The sequence below is a fragment of the Sorex araneus genome, chromosome X (genome assembly GCF_027595985.1).
Source record: "Sorex araneus isolate mSorAra2 chromosome X, mSorAra2.pri, whole genome shotgun sequence".
Lineage (NCBI taxonomy): Eukaryota > Metazoa > Chordata > Mammalia > Eulipotyphla > Soricidae > Sorex > Sorex araneus.
In genome coordinates this window covers 175,290,205-175,309,207 of record NC_073313.1, presented here as the reverse complement: position 1 = coordinate 175,309,207, position 19,003 = coordinate 175,290,205, and the positions used below count along the sequence as shown (strand labels likewise).

The 19,003-nt window shown below is 43.4% G+C and overlaps 2 protein-coding genes across 3 annotated transcripts in view; one reads left to right on the top strand and one right to left on the bottom strand.

Moving 5' to 3' along the window:
• The window catches only part of GPR39 (G protein-coupled receptor 39), a 222,427-nt gene extending 213,666 nt beyond the window's left edge, over nt 1-8,761 (top strand). The window contains exon 2 of the mRNA XM_004608193.2: nt 8,226-8,761. Within this exon, the coding sequence (XP_004608250.2) occupies nt 8,226-8,761 (536 nt within the window). The remainder of the gene's footprint in view (nt 1-8,225) is intronic.
• Nucleotides 8,762-9,178: 417 nt separating this feature from the next.
• LYPD1 (LY6/PLAUR domain containing 1) overlaps nt 9,179-19,003 on the bottom strand; it is a 34,584-nt gene continuing 24,759 nt past the window's right edge. For both annotated transcript variants that reach the window (XM_004608169.3, XM_055121396.1), the window contains exon 3: nt 9,179-9,414. In XM_004608169.3, the coding sequence (XP_004608226.1) occupies nt 9,179-9,414 (236 nt within the window). The remainder of the gene's footprint in view (nt 9,415-19,003) is intronic.

Sequence of the window (19,003 nt, the reverse complement as noted above, 5' to 3'; positions counted from 1 at the left end):
AGGCAATGTCTGCTGGCATCTGGCTTTACCATTCAGAGGCTATCGGTGAACAGTACCTCCAGAACTTTCAAGACAGTGAAGTTTGCTATGGCCCAAAAGACTCTACCCCCACCGATGCCCAGTTCTGGGCTCAGATTTCTGGATCTGGCCTGCAGTCACAGGCACTAAGCAGTGGGTGTCCCAGGGGCCTGGGTCAACCAGCTGGGAGAGTTGCAAGCAGTAATTTGGGAAGTGGCTGAGGAGGTAGCTTCACATGTCTCTACGCTCTGGAAAAGCCCAGAGTGTGGTCACTGTGCAGGAGTAACTGGGCGTGGTCTCATCATAGGACAATTGGCTTTCATGGAATTAGAAGTAGAGTTCTTGGCCAGTGCTACCAGACCAGAAAGTTGAGGTTCGGTCTCCTGGACTGAGTGACACAAGGCATCTTTCTCCTGTTTCCCTAGGAATTGTCTTGGATCATTGGTAGATTTTTGTCCCAGAGTTTTTCAGGGGGTTAACCTCCACCCTTCTCAGAGAATTCATTCTATAGAAATTTTACCCATTCCCAGTCATCAATGCTTCTAAGGGGGTTAAGCTGGTCCTCTGGCTGGGGTTGCCTAGCCCCCTCACTATGTGCAACTTTCAGAGGCCTTTGGATATGGAGGACACGTGATTCATTAGCCTTGCCCCTGCACACAACTGTGTTATCACTAGAGTGGAAGCACTTGGTTTTCTTCTAGCTTGCTGAGACAGCTATGGGCTCAAGCAGCTACACCTACCATCAATGGAGTCAGTACTGCCTGCTCGCAGAGAAAGTCACACAAGTGCATTCAGTTGAGAGCCACATAGAAGAATATTTATTATTGACTGGGTTCTAGATGATCATTTACCATGCATTCATAAGGGAACACGAGGCACTAGACCATAACAAGGACCCTAAATGTGGCTACTTCTGAGTGCAAGTGGTTGTCCTATAGTTCCCAGATAGGAGGGCTTATTTCTGAAATATATATCTGTTTTTGTAGTAGTTTTAGCTTTTCTTTTTTGTAGGAAGCTTATAGAACTGAAAGAGATATAATGCTTAGCCAAGTATAGGTCATTTGGAATCTGGCTTCTGGGCCACGTCGCAAAGGTCTTCAGCTCTAATATGGTGAATGGAGCTACCTACAAGAGCTAACCCTTTCCTGGACCCCATCAACTAGCCAGGTGGCAAGGACAAGACATTGGACATCTGTCTTTGTGGACAGAAGCAGCCATCCGTGGCCTTTCTATCATTATAAAGCTGTGGCCCATGACCTCTGAAAACCAAATCCCAACACCTCATCTATCTTCTAAGGATCATTTTTCAATATCAGCAAAGGAAAGAAGGCAGTAGGGTTTAAACAAAGGTCACTAAGCCAACAGGTCATTAGGAAAGTGATAGCAAGTTGTCTAGGAAAGCCCCCACTGGGTGAGAGGGTAGGAGACTGACTCTGAATGTGTATGTGTGAATGCCACAGCCCCTCACAACCCACCCGTGCTGTTTCCCAAGCCTCTGCTTTCCTTTGGTAAACTGAATGGTGGCCACAGGTCCAGCCAGTCACCTGTAGTTATTTGGGAACTTGTGCACCAACCTCTTGGTCTTCTGAAAGTCTTTCAGCTGAAAAGAGATAGAATGGGTAGAGTGTTGGTAAGGTAAATGAGGGTTATGTAGTGTGATCTTGGGGAAGAATGGAAGAAAGTGGGGGAAACTGAAGAGAAAGGACAACCATTCAATCTCTAGAGAAATGTGTAAAGAAAGAGAAGAAACAGGAAAAGAGGGGGTAGGGAGAAGGGAGAGGATGGGTAGGATAAGGGAGAAAGAGAAGAAAAGTGGGCACTGGGACCCACAGAGGGAGCTGCACCCAGGAAAGAGGTTGGCTGTAGTTCTGTCAGCTCAGGAGTAGGACTGTAGTTCTGTCAGCGCAGACTCACTTCCAAGACAGGCAGGTGACACAGAGCCAGGCAAGTTGCTCTGCCTCCCCTGGTATTCATTTTCCACCAGCCCATCTCAAATTCAGAATCTGCCACAGGCTGGTTAACTCCAAGGGGCTCCATTTCCAGAGTCTCTAAGTCAGTAGATCTGGGTGGAAACCTGAAACGTTTTGTTTTTGGAGGTACTGGCGGTCGGTCAAACCAACACCAAGAGGTACAGTGCTGTACTGTTGAGCCACTGCCTGACCCACCAGTGTGTATTTCTAGCAAGTCCCTAGGTGATGTGGATACTGCTGTCTCAAGGCGTAGAGCCTACCAGGGTGGGTGCTGATAGGGCTGCTCAGTCAGACCAGATCTGGGAGTGAGGTCCATGTCTCCCTGGCTGGCAGAAACACATTGGCAAACACAAAGATATAAATTGAGAAAGCACTAACTTCCTCTTTTATTGGCTATATTTGTCTCCCTCGCTCTTCGTTCAACTAACCATATGCTACTTTCCATTGGCAGTTGCTGTTTAAATGTCACTTGACAAGCAGATGTTCCTTCCCCTACTCTAGAATTAATTGTTCACAAGACCCATTGGTCTTTTTCTCTAACTGTCCTCTCCCAGCTCTTTGTCCTGGTCACACTGGTTGCTCTCCGAGGGAAGATGCATGGTAACCCTCTGCACTTAGCTTGGGCTGTTTGCCTAAATGCCCTATATTATTTCTCCTCAGGTTATCTCTCACTTTTCCTTGATTTTTTAAAAATATCCCAGACCATGGGAAGGACAGACAACACTTTCCATAGTGGCATCGATGTTTTGCCCAAATACCTCTGGCCCTTCCCGGTCATCAGCATGGGGCTTTCTTTTCCCCAGTTACTCCTGGAGAATATTAGACCTCAGCAAAGAGATGTTTGCGGAGTGAATAGAGTCCAGAGAACTGATTGTGGAGTGTAATGAAGAAAGGAAAGCGGTCTTAATTCCTGCTCCATGTGGTCAGGGTTAGCAAGAGAGAGAACAATTTGGACAAGAAATAGGGTTAGCAAGAACTAGAACAATTGGTATGGAAAAGGTAAACTGATCACAAATCCTAGATCATTCTCCACACCATGTGCCCCTAAGGCTTCAGTGACTTAGTAAAATGAGATTTTTTTTCCTAATAAAAAGAATCTTTGGGGTTTCTTTAAGTCATGCAAAATACCTCTAGGGAAAACTCAAATGTCTAGATTTGTTTTGCTTAATGTGAACTCAGCATTCTTTTCTAGCAGATGCTTGAGTAAGGTAAAGATATTGATGGATGGCTAGAGATAAATCAGGTTTTAATAGGCTTGGTAATCATGTTGTGACCTGTTTCTCAACATTTCTTTCAGCTCCCTTGGGCTGCACTTTACCTTCCCGAGGTTAGCCTGATATTTTCAGGAGCTTCGCTCTAAATCTGAGACCATTATAATGAAAATCTATGGGACTGGCATTAGCTGGTGTCTGAGATGGACACAACCGGCCTTTCATGGCATCCCATGCTGTGAACACCTGCTTCTAACTCTGAAAACAAAAGCCCTGGGCACAACTAGAGTGATAGGCTTGTTTCTGAATCTCAGGTAGAACTCAGGGTTCCATGCTCTGGTGGTCCTGTGTCCCTAAAATCCTGGCTAAGTCACTTAACTAAGTCTCCATCATATGTAGAGAATAAGTAAGTTTTGCCTCTTGTCTCCATGGTCACTGTGTTCTCTCACTCTCTGATGAGTTCTGGTGCACACAACGATAGTTCCCTTTGCTCTAGAGATTAAGAGAGAAAATAGTTCTGCCTCCAAGAGCTGAAAGTGGCCAGGTCCCTGGATGCACAGCTTCATGCTCTTCTGAAGGCAGATGCTGGTGCACTGGCAGCTACAAGGGGGGGACGTTGCTGGATATCAGCACCATTTCTGTTGGTAAACCAACATTGCTCTACTGAGAACGGTTCTGTGTCATCACCTAATGGTTCTTGTCGTATTCACACAGTGACCAAAGGAGGAAAAATGGAAGTACTTTGTGTGGAAAAACAGATAAGACAGGCAAATATTTCTTAGCACAGAGTGCAAGGCTGTCTGGAGAACAACAGAGATCTATCAATTATTCCATTAAAGCTGTTTACCTGCTTTACATGACCAAGGTTCAGTTCACTGCTCTTCAGTCAAGTTCCTGCAAAGTTATTTAACTGCGAGCTGCATTACACCATGCAGACCAAAGTATTATGGATTTTTTCAAATGTAATAAGCAAGTCCAAATTGATTCCAGCCAAACATAAATTTAGCCAAATGTTTAATATACTCTATTAAGGCATGAATAAAACGTGAAAGCTTTGTCTTAGCTACAGAGGAGCAAGGACAAGTGCTGAAGCAGTTGCAAACAGCTAGAATAAAAAGTTATCACTGAACATGGGGTTTGATCTCAACAATGTGTCAGCTAAAATAGAACTCCCCCATATAAAAAATGAGCAGTTGCTTATCATTATAAAAATGACAAATTTTATGAGGGCTAGTTTGCTCCCCTCCTCTGAAATCCTATTTCAATTCTATTACACACGCTTTGGGTTTGACACTGGCCGTAGCTGTGTGCCCAATGCTCCAATTTCCAGAAAATTATCCCTCAAAGAAGGAAAGGCACCAGTCCCTTTCCTCACCTCCAACTGAGTGCATTCCAACAGCTCTGCCAGCTCAAGGGAAAGGCAAGGTGCAAACAAAAATGCAAAGGATGTTTTTTATCCTGATTATCTAGGCTTTCAAAAACTTGTCCCTTTATTTGCAAAAGGACATATGAAAAGACCAGATAAACCTGTTTAATGCTAGATCTTAGAAGCATCCTCAGAAAGAGTTAGGATTTAACCTGGGTATCATGTTCAGAGTCTTGAAATGATCAATATGCAGATAGGTGATGTTTTTGTGGATATGTGGGAATCAAGATGCATGGCTGAGAAGGGACCACTGAAACGGGAAGTGGAGGAATGAGGGGGCCTGTCACTCAGGGATGAGGAGAGTGAGGCTATGATTACTTTCACCTGCAATGCCCAATACTATTGCCAAGTGAATGAGCCCATCTGAAATGTGCTGTAAGAATCAGAAGCTACACTGAATTTCAAATACTTAGTATGAAAATTTTAAATCATCTCAATACTAGATTGATCAGATGTTGCAACTTCTGTGACATTTGGGGGGCATAGCAAATTAAGGGACATATTACAACTCATTTCCCTTTTTAGTCTTTGAATATGGCTATGTATCTATGTTGACTCAGTTGTACTCCTAATATATATCACTGCTTTATATCCATTTATTTACATGGTGTAATTATGTTTATATATATTTTTTAATTTTCAAGCTGGAAATAAGAGATGCACCACCCTTTATCTTTGAAGAAAATGGCATATTATGGATTTTGGATTCAGGCAAGCATGTGTCATCACTTGGGTAACTAACCTCTTCTGAGACTCAATTTCCTCACTTGTTATCTGAAGATAAGCCTGTTGATCTTAACAGCTTGTCAGAAGCAACATGCTTAAGAAATTAGACAACATGCTTGATAAATTAGGAAGCATCCCAAACGGTCTTTGAAATTGGAAAATACTCATAACACTTAGAATTTTCTATTATAATATGGGATCCCATCATCCCTGTCCATTTCTAACCCAGCTCCAGATTTCTTGTTCTTTAAGTATATATTTGCTATCATACCTGTTTCTAGACCCCCAAAGTCAATATATCACTACTTTTTATTGTCATTGAATAATCTGGGGTCTGATTTCCACTTTCTGCTATTTGATCAGACTAATATGCCACCTACTACTTTGCTTTAACTCACTTTGATTTCACAGCAGGGATTCTATTCCAGCTAGAACAGCTAACCAAGATCCAGCTGTCTGCCCATTCCTTCTCTCAGATCCTGCTGCTGGGTTTTTCTTCTTGACAAATTCTGCTGTTTTTGATGAGATGACTGATGAGGGATAACTGGTGCCAAGTGAAGGGGTGATGGTAACAATTGTTAGAGCTTTGCAGATAAAAGACCACTGGAAGAATGATTTTATCACTTCTTTCCTCCTGCCCATCACAGTGCTATCAAATGACTGCCTTTGTCCCACTGGCTTGAAATGCTGTCCTCCTTCAACATTGTGGTAAGGAAAAGACAGTTCTTGCTGTCTTCCTAGATCCCTGCTGCCTAAAGTACAACCTCCCATCGTGAAACACAGCGTGCAGCTAAAATCATGTGCTCAAATTTCCATATTCTAGGGGGGAAAAATCCTGTTGAGTATGGTTGTACTTCTTTGAAATCCAGTGCCAGAAAAAGAAAAAAATTAAAACTCAGTAGAGACCAGTAGCCTTCCTACATACATTGAGAATCCTAGTTTCTTCACAAGTAATGAGATGAACCTTTTAGTCAGATTTGCATGCAATAAAAACAAGAAATACTTAAGAACACCTTTTGGATAGCACAAGTGGAAATAACTGTGCTTGTCAAAATGAGGGGGGGTTAACGTCCTGCTTATTTTTTTTTAAGTAAAAAATGTTGATTGTTCAAAGTGAAAGTAAAGTGAAATTTATTAGTTACACAGGCGGGGGGGGCTAAAGATGGGGGGGCTAGGGGTGTGGGGGTGCGGGGTGGAGCTATACTGGGATTCTTGGTGGTGGAATATGTGCACTGGTGAAGGGATGGGTATTCGAGCATTGTATAACTGAGATTTAAACCTGAAAACTTTGTAACTTTCCACATGGTGACTCAATAAAAAAAATTTTAAAAAATAAAGCAATTAAAAAAAATGTTGATTGTTATTCCTATCTAGCAGCTGTAGCTAAGCTTGGTGGCTTAGATTCTACTCTTGACTTAATATTTCTTTTCAGCTTTTCATCAGATCAATGTGTTTGTCTATTTCATTTTCAGATGTACTGAGTATTCTGAGTAGCCAATGTAAAGGAGCAAATTGTGCAAAGGAGTTTGTATTCTAAGCATGGGCTGGGTTTGCCAGGAGACAACCCCTGGATATTGACAGGGGGACAGCTTCCTGGCTATTTTGGGAGACAGGATTCATGGAGGACTTGATGGGGGAAGTGGTCTACTTCAGTGCCAGAGAGCACATCTAGGGCCTCTTCTCCCACCTTGGAAAGGAGGCTCTGGTGGGTGCCTGCGGAGGGCCAAACCTGGATGCATAAACATGGCTGTTTTTCCTGGAGCATTTACTAATATTTGACACTGATTGGAGGCAGGAGGGATCATTGCTAACAATAATTTTTTTCTTGTAGTTTCCTTAAAAATGTGAATGATTTTTTTTCTCAGCAAATTTAGGAGAGGGAAAATGCAAAATAGGGCTTCATGATAGCAGCTCTCCATAAGCGATATTTTGTTCTCAGCGAGATATGACAAAATGCTCTACAGATTCTGGTTTTTTTGCAGTTGTCTGTGATCTATGTCTTTCTCTGCTAGAGGTCACAGAAATACGCATATATTGCATAAGTCAGGATGCAAATATGTGCCTGTTAAAAATATTTCCCTCTAGTAAACTTTTGACCCATAGAGGGAACCACAGATTTGTGTGTGATTAGAGCCTGGTCTTTTGGGGAAAGAGAGAGGGTGCTGTAAAGGCAAAGAATGTTACTGATTGAAAACATAAGGTGTTCCATTTTCCCATTCTTTTTGTATGAGCTTTTTTTCCTCCCTGATGCTAGAAAAGCTGATTCATCAAAAACCATTCGAAAAGAAAAATGCTGTTTCCTTTGCAGAAGTGCTGTTGCAATTAGAGGTGTGTACATCTAGTCCAAAACATCCTCAGTAATAAGACTATTCCTGATTGTTTCCCCTGAAATTGAAAAATCAGTGTTATTAAAGATGCTTCATTACCAAGCTGACACCACTTTCATTTCACTTGAAAATATCTTTGGGGGACAAGGAGGACACAGTCTTTAAAATACAGAATCTGTTTCATCTCATATGGCTATACTGTATACATCTATTTCTTTAAAAAAACAAAACCAGATTTACAGACTTCATAAAATGCTTTCTGGATACACAATCAACAAGGAAAACATTAAGAAAAAGTAATGGGCATCAACCGGTATAAATAAACATACTTGTCTACAATCATTTAATGGTCTTACAGAGTCAATTCCCGAGGCCTTCAGACAAAGCTGAATTCCGTTTGCACTAACGGCAAAGGCAGCTGCCAAGCACAACACTGAAAAATCGGTACCATGTCCTGGCCCATCAGCACAGAGAACCAAGGTTCTAAAGATTGTGAGTGTCTAGGTGTGTTTGTTCACGCTGTCTCTCTCTTCCCTCCCCTGCTCAGGGCTGATCGTCGTGACCTTGGCCGTCTGCTGGATGCCTAACCAGATCCGGAGGCTCATGGCTGCAGCCAAGCCCAAGCATGACTGGACGATGGCATACTTCCAGGCGTACATGATCCTCCTGCCCTTCTCTGACACCTTCTTCTACCTCAGTTCGGTCATCAACCCGCTCCTGTACAACGTGTCCTCGAAGCAGTTCCGCCGCGTGTTCCTGCAGGTGCTGCGCTGCCACCGCCTGACGCTGCAGCACGCCAACCAGGAGAAGCGCCTGCGTGGCCTGTCCACCTCCACCACCTCCTCCGGCGGCCGCTCCGTGCGCCGCCCGCTCCTCTCCCTGGTCTCCCGGAGCAATTCCTCTGCAAGAAGACCTAACATAGTTGTCTTAAGCACTTTTCAGAGCGAGCCTCCGAAGCCCCGGCCAGTGACTCCCGACTGTCAGCCCCCACCATTGACGCCTGAGTCGCCTGAGCCCGACTTGGAGACCAAACCAGCCAATTATTCTGCTTCTGAGAATGGGTTTCAGGAGCAGGAAGTGTGAGTCTTAAGGGAGGCCCTCCTGGGTGCTAACTGTCCCCGCACGCGCCCAGACCACGAAAGCAGCATTCTATTCACGCAGCAGGGACAACACAAATGGCAACCTTATGGCGACAGGTGGGAGTTAGGGACCTTGGCAAAGGCCCACTTCAAGGTCTTCTACAAGCTAAACCTGCCAGCCTGTCCTCTGGTTAGTGGGGTCAGCTTCTGCCCTCTCCCTGTCCTGCAGGTAAGCCCTGACAACGCCCTCTGCCTGAACTCGGAGCTTACACAGTATTTCTGCATGGAGCTCTTTCAGCATTTGCAAAGGAACTAAAGGTGTGGGAAAACAGACTCCCCAGAAAAGGGCACCCAAGGGATCTTGGGGAACAGGGGGCCAGAAAACGAAAATCACGTGGGAGGACTGCTCTCCCCATTGGCTTTAGCAGTGCGCCAGGAAGAGGGCTGATGTGAGGAGCAGGAAGGTGAGCAGGAGTTGTGGCTGCAGGCTGGACGCTGAACTGCTTCTTTTCTTGGGTCGTGGCCCATTGCAAAGTGGGGTGTTGCAGCAGCTGATGCACACTGAGTTCAGTTTCCCAGGGGAGCAGAATGATTGGTACCCCGCTGAGGCGATGAGGCAGGCCGCTGACGACGCACATGACTTGCGGTACATGATCCCTGGAACACAGGGACAAGGGAATTGGGTTAAACAAACTAGCCAGAGGAAGCTCTTCCTCTCCCCCTTCAAGCCCTGTGAATTTAGGGGTCAACAAGATGCTTAAGATTGTGTCACTGAGCACCGCCCAAATACACAGGCCACAAGGTAACATCACTACTTTTCTCACAATTGTTCCCAAAGCTTTTGAGATGCCAATGAATAAAAATACCTGTTGAACCCTGTTCAAAGTTTTGTTGTTTCAAATTTATTTTTCAGTGAAGCAAAAAGGTTTTTGTTGAATGTAACTTAGAGACGTATGAGGGTAGAGATGTGTGCTCAAGAGAGAACAGGAAGAAAGCCTCTGTTCAGTTTATGAAGGTCGAGTTTTCCAGTGTGTGTAGAGAAGCTTTTTGTACTGGGGGTTCAAAGTCTTGTGCTACACGCGATTCCCTTATAACATATTATTGCTTTCTAGGTAACCATCAGTGAAGGCTCTCAACTATTTTTTCAACCCTGGGATTTTGATGAGACTGAAATCCCAAAGAGAATAAAAAATCTGGATCTCTATTGCAGAGATGACCTCCATACGAAGTGCCCAGGAGAGCTTTCCCTTAGCTCATGCGCACCCCTACCAATCCCTTGTCATACATCCAGTGTTCAGCCACAGGCACTGGGGGAGTCCAGGGGGCAAACTGTCTAATGGTCATCAAACCCAACTATCTTCAGTCAAATCATGTGACTTCTTAAAGTTGGGTGCTTACCAGATTCAAACAGAAGCAAATCTTTTTTGTTTCAGAGGAAGTTGGGAGACCACATATAGTGCCAGGAGTTGAGCCCGGATTGGCTGCATACAAGGCCAATAGCCCTAACCACTGTACTATTTCTTCAATCCTAGCAAAACTTATTTAGGTTCTTCCCTATGTCCAGCATGATTCAGATGGCCATAGTGTACAGCCAGTAATTTCTCACCTACAAAAGACGCCCCTGCTTACTTCCATTTTCACAGATGAGGAGTCGCAGGGCAAAAGCTATTTAGGAACATGTCCTAAGAGACAATGATAGAAAACAGAACAGCTGGGATTTCAACCTTGCGTCTGGTGCCACTGTCAAATCTCTATAACCATACTGCAAAACTGCCAGCCCGTTAACCATGGAAATGCATTTGGGGGCAATGGAGGATTTATGCTGGAAAATAGCTTTTGGGACATGTGATCCTTTGGTATCAGTGATTTACTTTTGGACAAATAAGTCAGACTAGAAGTGGCTCTGGTCATGAATGAATGGTTTTCGTCTGTCAGGCTGCTAAAGAATACAATGCATCCCACTCTTGTTCAGGGCACCTGCCTTGTCCTCTGGCTCCCTGTAGTGCTAGGTGGTTGCACGTATTGTTTGGGTCCTCTAAGCATCTCCAGCTCCCACCACCCTTTGAGAACTGCTGCCTGGAGAGCTGGAAAAATAGTAAAAAGAACTAAAATTTCAAGTGAAAGGTAAAGAAATGCATGAGTTAATTAAAATGTGTAATTGTATGGCTTTCTTTTTCAATGGCATGTTTGGTGGATTGGTTTTCTAACAGAAAGTTCTGGAAGAGAGCTGCTCAGGGAAGATGCAGCCATGGCCAGAGTAGGAAGGGGACAGAGGAGGCACTGCCAGGAACAGATTTCCCACAGGCTCCACATTGTTGCTCATCTGTGGAAGTTTGACTTGCTACATTTTTATTCTTAAATATTAAAAACACTGCACGATCACTGTCAATGGACTTTACCTGCGTGAACAAAATTCATAAATATTTACTCAACATCTGTTTTACTAAACAAGTTTCATATGAGAGGAGGCACGGGTGCCCCCGTTAGTCTGCTTCCAATCCCAAGTCCTTTGAATTAAGTACTCACCACTGTGCGATGTTTTCTTCCAGGCCTATTTTACATAGTTACATACATTGCCACAGGGAAGAAGTGGGTGCTTACACACATACAGCACATGCTGTGTGTTCTGTGATTTGTGTTTCTGCTAGCAACGTAGTTAGAGACTTATTATTAAGCCCAAAACTTTGGTCTAAGTGTCAGGTAAGCTGGTACATTTCTTCTTAAAACCTCATGAACAGCTGCCATGTGGACATTTGCTGAGACCACATATTTATCTTTGTAAAGAGAGTGGATGGAGGTGCAGCCCTGGGAGCAGGTGCAAAGCTCTTCATTCCATGAAGTAACACCACAAAAGAGACTTTGTTAAGAAAAATGTTGAACACTATGGAAAAGGGAGCACTGGCTGGGTAAGGGAGGAGAAAGTGAAAGGGGGTTATGTCGGGGAAATGTGTGAGTAGTGATGACTGGGAAACTGTTACAGACCATGGTACTGACAAGAGACCCAAGGGCAATGAAAGTTCTAGAATCCATGTGTGACCTAGGAGGCCCAGACAACTCCCTGCTCACAGTTAGGACGCTTCCACAGTGGATGCTAATGTCTTGGCAACAAGAGAGGTACCATGGGTGAGAGAGAGTGTGATGAGAGACATTTACAACCAAAGGAAAGAAAAGAAGACCCATCAGGCAGCAAGGTAATTGATACAGAAATGGGCGGGGTTGGGGTATAGAGGTCACTGACTTTGGAGGTATCCAAGAATAAAGAAAATGCTCTCTCTAGGACCTAGCTAGGTAGTGCTATCTACAGGAGCAGAAAAGTTTAAGATGAAAAAAATTTTGGGAGGAGGATGAAGTTCACCCTTACCTGACACTACTCAGGCCTCTATTTGAACAGATGTAGGGACAAGACAGCCTGACATCAGGTAAAAACTCATTTAGGGACACCAAAAGCTGGATGTTCTTACTGGTTCCTTCAGTATCAACAGACTAAAGAAAGAAAAATGAAATAGGTCACGGATATTGAGGGCTGACAAATAATAGGAAAAAGCAGAAGGTATTAAATGATAGAAAACAAGGACTGTATTATATTTTATTTTTTTAACTGCATATGTGCACAATGTTTTCAGTGTTGGATCTGGATAGCAGCACTTGGTAAACCATTCTCTATGAACTGTAAGTATGGTGGTGAAGAGTATAGCAAGGATAGGAGGGAGAGGCTGGAGCAATAGTACAGCGGGTAGGGCATTTGCCTTGCATGCGGCCAACCTGGGTTCAATTCCTGGCATCCATAAAGTCCTGCGAGCACTGCCAGGAGTAATTCCTGAGTACAGAGCCAAGAGTAACCCCTGAGCATTCCTTGGGAGGCAGCATCCCCACCCCATTTCCCAAAGAACGTTATAGGAAAAAACTGGAGAAATAAGATTATCTTCTGGCCTTTTATTTTTATTTTTTTAAATGATATCTAAGGGGCTTTGTTCTAGTCATCTATATGCTGCTCAAACTAAAACCTGTGAGTGTTAAGAGTTCAAAACAGGCCCCACCAGTACCTGGATCACATAACCTTAAGACAAATTCAAGGAAAAAGCCTGAGAAACAAGCTGTTGCAAATCAAATATTGGTTCCAGGACAGCAAAACAGCATTTATGCCGCTGTCTTTCAAGGAAGCTGACAGTGATGACTCTCTGTTAATGACCTGCCACTAATCAGAGGAAAGAAGCTACTGGAACTTGTAGGTCTTAGCATCTCTATACACTCAGCTATGCTGCTACAATAATAAACTGGATTTTTTCTTTTATATCCCAAATACCACGTTTGCTCATCTCACCAATGATGCCATTCCGAAATCTTGAGTGGAGATATAGGGGAGTCTTGAGGGTGGAGATAGACAAAGTGACAGGCTAAGGAGACCTGGAGTGTGCATGAGCCCCTTGTGGTTAATAGAAAACATTAAGGTTCAGACACTCATCAGCGTTAAGGTTTGGAGTCACAACTCCAAGCTGCTTGACAAAAGGCAATGGCTGAAGTCTGTGAAACTGGTGACATACAATGATCAGTGCTGAGTGTGATGGCTTCAACATGATGACATGAATGACTCCCAAAATGCAGCTCTTAGTGGCCCTCAATTCTAGCTAGTGAATGATACAAGTCACCCTCCAAAGAAAGCTCTTGCAAGTTAGTAAATTCTATACAATAAAGAGGTTGAATAAGGTGATGGGGTTAGGGGCAAGCAGCAAGCATCAGAGCCCATCACTGGGCTGGGAAGGGTCTGCTACAGAGATCCAGGCAACCTGTCCTCCCAGCCTGGAGGGGGCCAGCAGTGGGAGCAAAATTCCCACCTGCACCCTGTCTAAAGTACTTGCTGCAGCAGGTGCTGGGTGATGATGATTCTCTTTCGGAATTTCCTTTTTGTAGAGCCTTTTCCCTTTCCTGGTTCCCATCAGCAAAAAAGACACTTCTTTGCAAAGGAACAGGGGGTAAGGGGAGCCTTATAATAAACTTCAATAAAACGAAGACATTTTACTCATCCTTTTTCTTGAAATCAAAGTGGTAGAGTGTTGTAAAAGTTGCTGAGACAAGCGAGGTAAGGGTGAGGAGAGAGGCTGGGACAGGAAGGAAGATCAAAGAAGAAATACAGTATATAGAGGACAAAGAAAGGAGAGGCTTCCAGTTCATCCTGGGGAAAGGTAAAAAGGTCCATGGTGACAGTCCTTTATAAACTAGAAATTGAGCTTCCATATGACCCCGCAATCCCACTTCTGGGAATAAATCCCAAGGATGTAAAAAAGCACAGTAGAAATGACATCTGCACCTAAATATTAATTGCAGCACTGTTCACAATAGCCAAAATCTGGAAACAACCCAAGTACCCTAGAACAGATGAAAAAGATGACTGGTTAAAGAAATTTTGGTACATCTACACAATTGTAAAAAACTAAAGCACGCCGAGGGGTGGGGCGTGTGCACTCGCGGGCTCTCTGGGCAGCTGCCTCACCACCCACGTTCGGTGCTCTGGAACCGCTGTTGTATGGGTTGGATCCGGACGGCCGTTGGCCAAGGACAGGCGAAGGAAGAACGAGGACCAAGCTGGTTGCTGATTAGTTACCATTTATTCAATCTTCCATCTTTCTCATCTCCCGCACTCCCAGTTCCGTCCTCTCTCTGGATCTGCTGCTGCCTCTCTCCATATCTCTCCTCCCTTTTTCCTCTCTTGCCCTTGCCCCTAGGTTACACACTGCCAGGTAGCAAAATCAACATAAGAAAGCCCTGGGCATTCCAAAGTCCTTCCTGACTCTTAAGGTGCTTTTCTCCTTTCCTTAGTCCAAGCACTCATTAACATCTTAATACTAGTTATTTTTGTATGGACATAGCAAGAGATACATTGAGGCTTGCAAGGCAGCTCTCCTGGCAACATCTTGCCAGACTCAACTACAGCACTCAGGCCAGATTAATCATTCCTCACTCTAGCAGGGTCCAAATCTAGTTATCACTGGATCATGACAACATTTGTCCATAATCAAGCTCTTAACTTATAGTTAAGCATTAGGCACTTTGGCCAGGCCCATCTCGATGCCAGGGTAGCATACAACTCACGGCTTGTCCTAGGTCCGTCCTGTGCCTCATCAGGACACTGCTTTTGGGGGTGCTAGGAAGTAAGGGCAGCTGAGGCTTAGGTCAAGAGAACAGATGCCCAGAAGGAAAATATCATGTAGAGTCAAATGACTCCCAGGTTACAAAAGCATGGCATTTGCTAAGTCTTCCTGTGTCCATGCAAAAAGGACATGGCTCTGAATAAACTATGCAAAGGACTCAAGGAGAAGAGAAAAACAATATTTACAAGTCAACAGAACACTAAGAAAGAAGTTACAAATAAACACAGAGGAATGGGAGCACTGTGAAAGGAATAACCTGATAAGCCTAAACTACCTGAGGCTATGTAATCCTACACACAATGGAATACTATGCAGCTGTTAGGAGAGATGAAGTCATGAAATTTGCTTATAAGTGGATAGACATGGAGAGTATCATGCTAAGTAAAATGAGTCAGAAAGAGAAGGACAGACATAGAAGGACTGCACTCATTTGTGGAGTATAGAATAACATCACATGAAGCTGGCACCAAGTACAGTAGATACAAAGGCCAGGAGGATTGCCCCATAGCTGGAAGCCTGCTTCATGAGCGGAGGGGAGAAGGCAGATGGAATAGAGAAGGGATCACTAAGAAAATGATGGCTGGAGGAATCAGTCGGGATGGGAGATGTGTGCCAAAAGTAGATAATGGACCAAACATGGTGACCTCTCAGTGTCTGTGTTGCAAGCCATAATGCCCAAAAGTAGAGAGAGAGTATGGGGAATATTGTCTGCCATGGAGGCAGGAGGACAGTGGGAAAGAGGGGCTATATTGGGGATATTGGTGATGGGGAATGTGCACTTGGTGGAGGCATGGGTGTTTGATCATTGTGTGATTGTCACTCAAACGTGAAAGCTTATAACTATCTCACAGTGATTCAATAAAAATTAAAAAAATAAATAAAAATTTAAAAACTTTTAAAAAAGAAGTTCCATGGTGAAATAGAGTATCTGGGGAGTCGGGGGTGGGGGGAAAGGTATTGAGAATTGTCCTGGAAGGAATATGAGAGTGAGCATTGCACAGGCAGCAAAGAAGCTTCTGGGCAATGCTGCTGGATTTAGGCAAAAGTAAGTCAGTCATTAGCCCATGAGGTGGATAAAGGGAAGAAAGCCACAGGATGGAAGGTGACAAAGCACAGTAGACACGTGTGAGATGAACTCAAGTGAAAGAAGGTACAGTAATTCCACACAATGTGGGCCAGATGGGGCTTAGAACTCTTTGCCAGTTGATCCTTTATATGGTTATCAAGCTAAGCTCCAAGTGTCTCCAAGATTTAAATGTTGGGGAAAATGTCATAAGCCTACTAAAAGACATTTGGGGTCCTGGAAGATTTATTTTACCACTGAAAAGTAGCATAGGTTATTCCATGATACAACACCAGGAAGTCATTAAAGATTGATAGAGTAGGCAATACAATTTTAAAATCCCTAATAAAATTACTGTATGTAAAATAGCTATTGTAATTATTGGGGAAATAACTAAATCACAAGTAGCAAATTTCTTAAATATTCAAAAGGGTCCTGAAAGTCAGTCATGAATAAATAATGACCCATTCAAACACTGAAAAAAGTTTACAGAAACAGGAAATAAAACTGGCTTTGAAATACATGAAATGGTACTCAAAATACAAATTAATGTTATACTGAGATACTATATTTATTACAACCAAATATATACCAGTTCTCAGAAATGTATCTATGAATCTTGGGAAACAATGTTCTTTCCCACATTGTTAAATAAGGCATCAATTCCCTGAAGGCAATATGGCAAGAGCTATCAGAATTTTAAACTCAGAAATTATAAATTTGTCCAAAAATTCCACTTTTATAAACTGTATCCTACACACACATTCACACATGGGAAAAGCCACTACTGTGTAAGATTATTGTACAAATCACTGGAGTGATTTGCAGTAGCAAACAATGGATAAGCACAATATTCCTCAAGAACTGGAAAACTCCTCATGGTTTATTCATATAATGGAATAATTTCCAAGACACTGTTTTCAGAAGTATAAGTGGACAGTCATTTATTTCCTCCTTTCATAAACCAAGTCCATGGTTACTTACTATATTCCAGATGATAGTTTTAAGAGCTCTAAAAATAACAACTCATTTAATCTTTGTAATAGCTTTAGCAATTTTCCTCAATTTGCAACTGAGATAGAGGTTAAATAACTAGCTTAGGGGCCATGCAGATAATTATATGATAGTGCTGGGATTTGATCCATGGAAGCCTGGCTTTAGCATCTATGGTCTTAGCCACTCTAATTAATTGCCTACAATAGTATATTATTCTTGCATTGTCCCCAAATGGTTGAAATTAATGCAATTTTGTTCTGTTTTGGGGTCCACATGACAATTCACAGGTTTTCCTAGTGATGCTCAGAGGACACTTCTGACTGCTTGGGAGCTTATCCTGGTGATGCTTGAGGAACCAGGTGGTTCCAGGGATCTAACCTAGGCCTCCAACACGTGAAGCACATGCTCAACCCACTGAACTATCTGACACTATAATGTACATGTATGTTCTGGAAAAATTTACAAGGAAAAGATAATCTTCGTTATCCTGGGGAGTGGTACTAAGTGGTTCTAGGGGTAAAGTGGAAAAATCTGTAAATTTGGCAGAATATCCTGACCCCATGCCAGGCTGTCTTCACCTGGGCACCTCAGAGGGGGGCAGGCTGAGTTTCCCTCCCCGCCCCAAGCAGAACCCCGGCAGTAGAAAACCTCCAGAACCTGACCGCTGCCATGCTCAAGGCCACCCTCCACATGCTCGGACAAGCCTCACCCAAGAGAGAACCAGCAGAAAACCCCAGGTATGCGGGACCGTGGCTGAGACTGCAAAACCTGTTCAGATCAGTTCTGGGCCTCCTCCCATCAGATCCCCAGCTTTACAGTAGCTTGGCAGTCATACCCACAAACTGCCCCCAGTGCCATGTAATCTTATCAATGACCAAGATCCAGAGACTATAAACTAAAACTCCCGGAAGAGAGTGGCACGGCATTTCCTAAAGTGCACGACTGCGAACCTCATATATTCTAGGCCACTTATGTATCAAAAGTAGCACACATTTGCTTGGTTTTAACATACTTGCTTGTATTCTCTTACATACGAACTTAAATGGCTCTAGTATGAAATAAAACAACTTTCTCACACACACACATACACACACAAATCTGTAAACTCTATGATTTGAAACCAGAGTTATGAGAATGAAATACATCTTTTTTTGCTGCTGTTTATTCATTTGGCGGCCTCACCCTGCTATGCTCAGGGCTTACATGGCTCTGCTCAGCAATCACCCCTGAAAGGGCCGGAGGAACTCATACATGGTCTGAGGGAATCAAAGCCATGTTGCTCACATGCAAGCCTTACTCACTGTACTATTTTTTGGTCCCTAAATGCATCTTTAAAGTCTAAACATAAACATTGTTTCCAAAGAAAAATTTCATCACATTTTGTCTCATAGACTAGCTGTTTCCTTCCTGTCTCATCCACCAGAAAGCTCCTGGGAACAAATACAGAGGATAGAGAGCCATTAAGAGTCACACAAAGTCCATGTCTCAGTGTCACTGGGTGGGGGTACTTTTTTCCCCTTTTAACACAGGCTCCACGAGTTCAGGCCCGAATGAGGACAGGCAGCAGACAAAGCAGAAACGTCCCTGTAAGGGACTGCTGGGAAGTGTAAGAGCTTCGTGGCCAAATGCAGTCATTTCAAATGCACAAAACCTACATGTCTGCTCTTCACCATGTACCCTTCCAAACAAAACACATGTTTGTCATAGGGAAAAAAAAGCCCCAATTGAACTGTGGCATGTTAAGTGCTGATTCAAAGGGCAGAGATCTATACTATTATTGAGCTAATTCTAATATCGATCAGCTGTTCAATGAGTGGAAAAATGACATTCTGTAATGTTATATAAATAGACCTTATTGACAAGAAATGACAAAATTACACTGCCTATGCACTTGTATGTATATGGGTGTGTGCTTGTAAATGTATGCAGCTAAGTAAGGTAAGCTGCCAGCACTCACCAAGACCAGAGAGAGCCCAGTGAGCAGGGCTACTGCCTTTCAAGAGAGGCAGGGGTCAAGAAGCACCCTTTTTTATTTTTATTT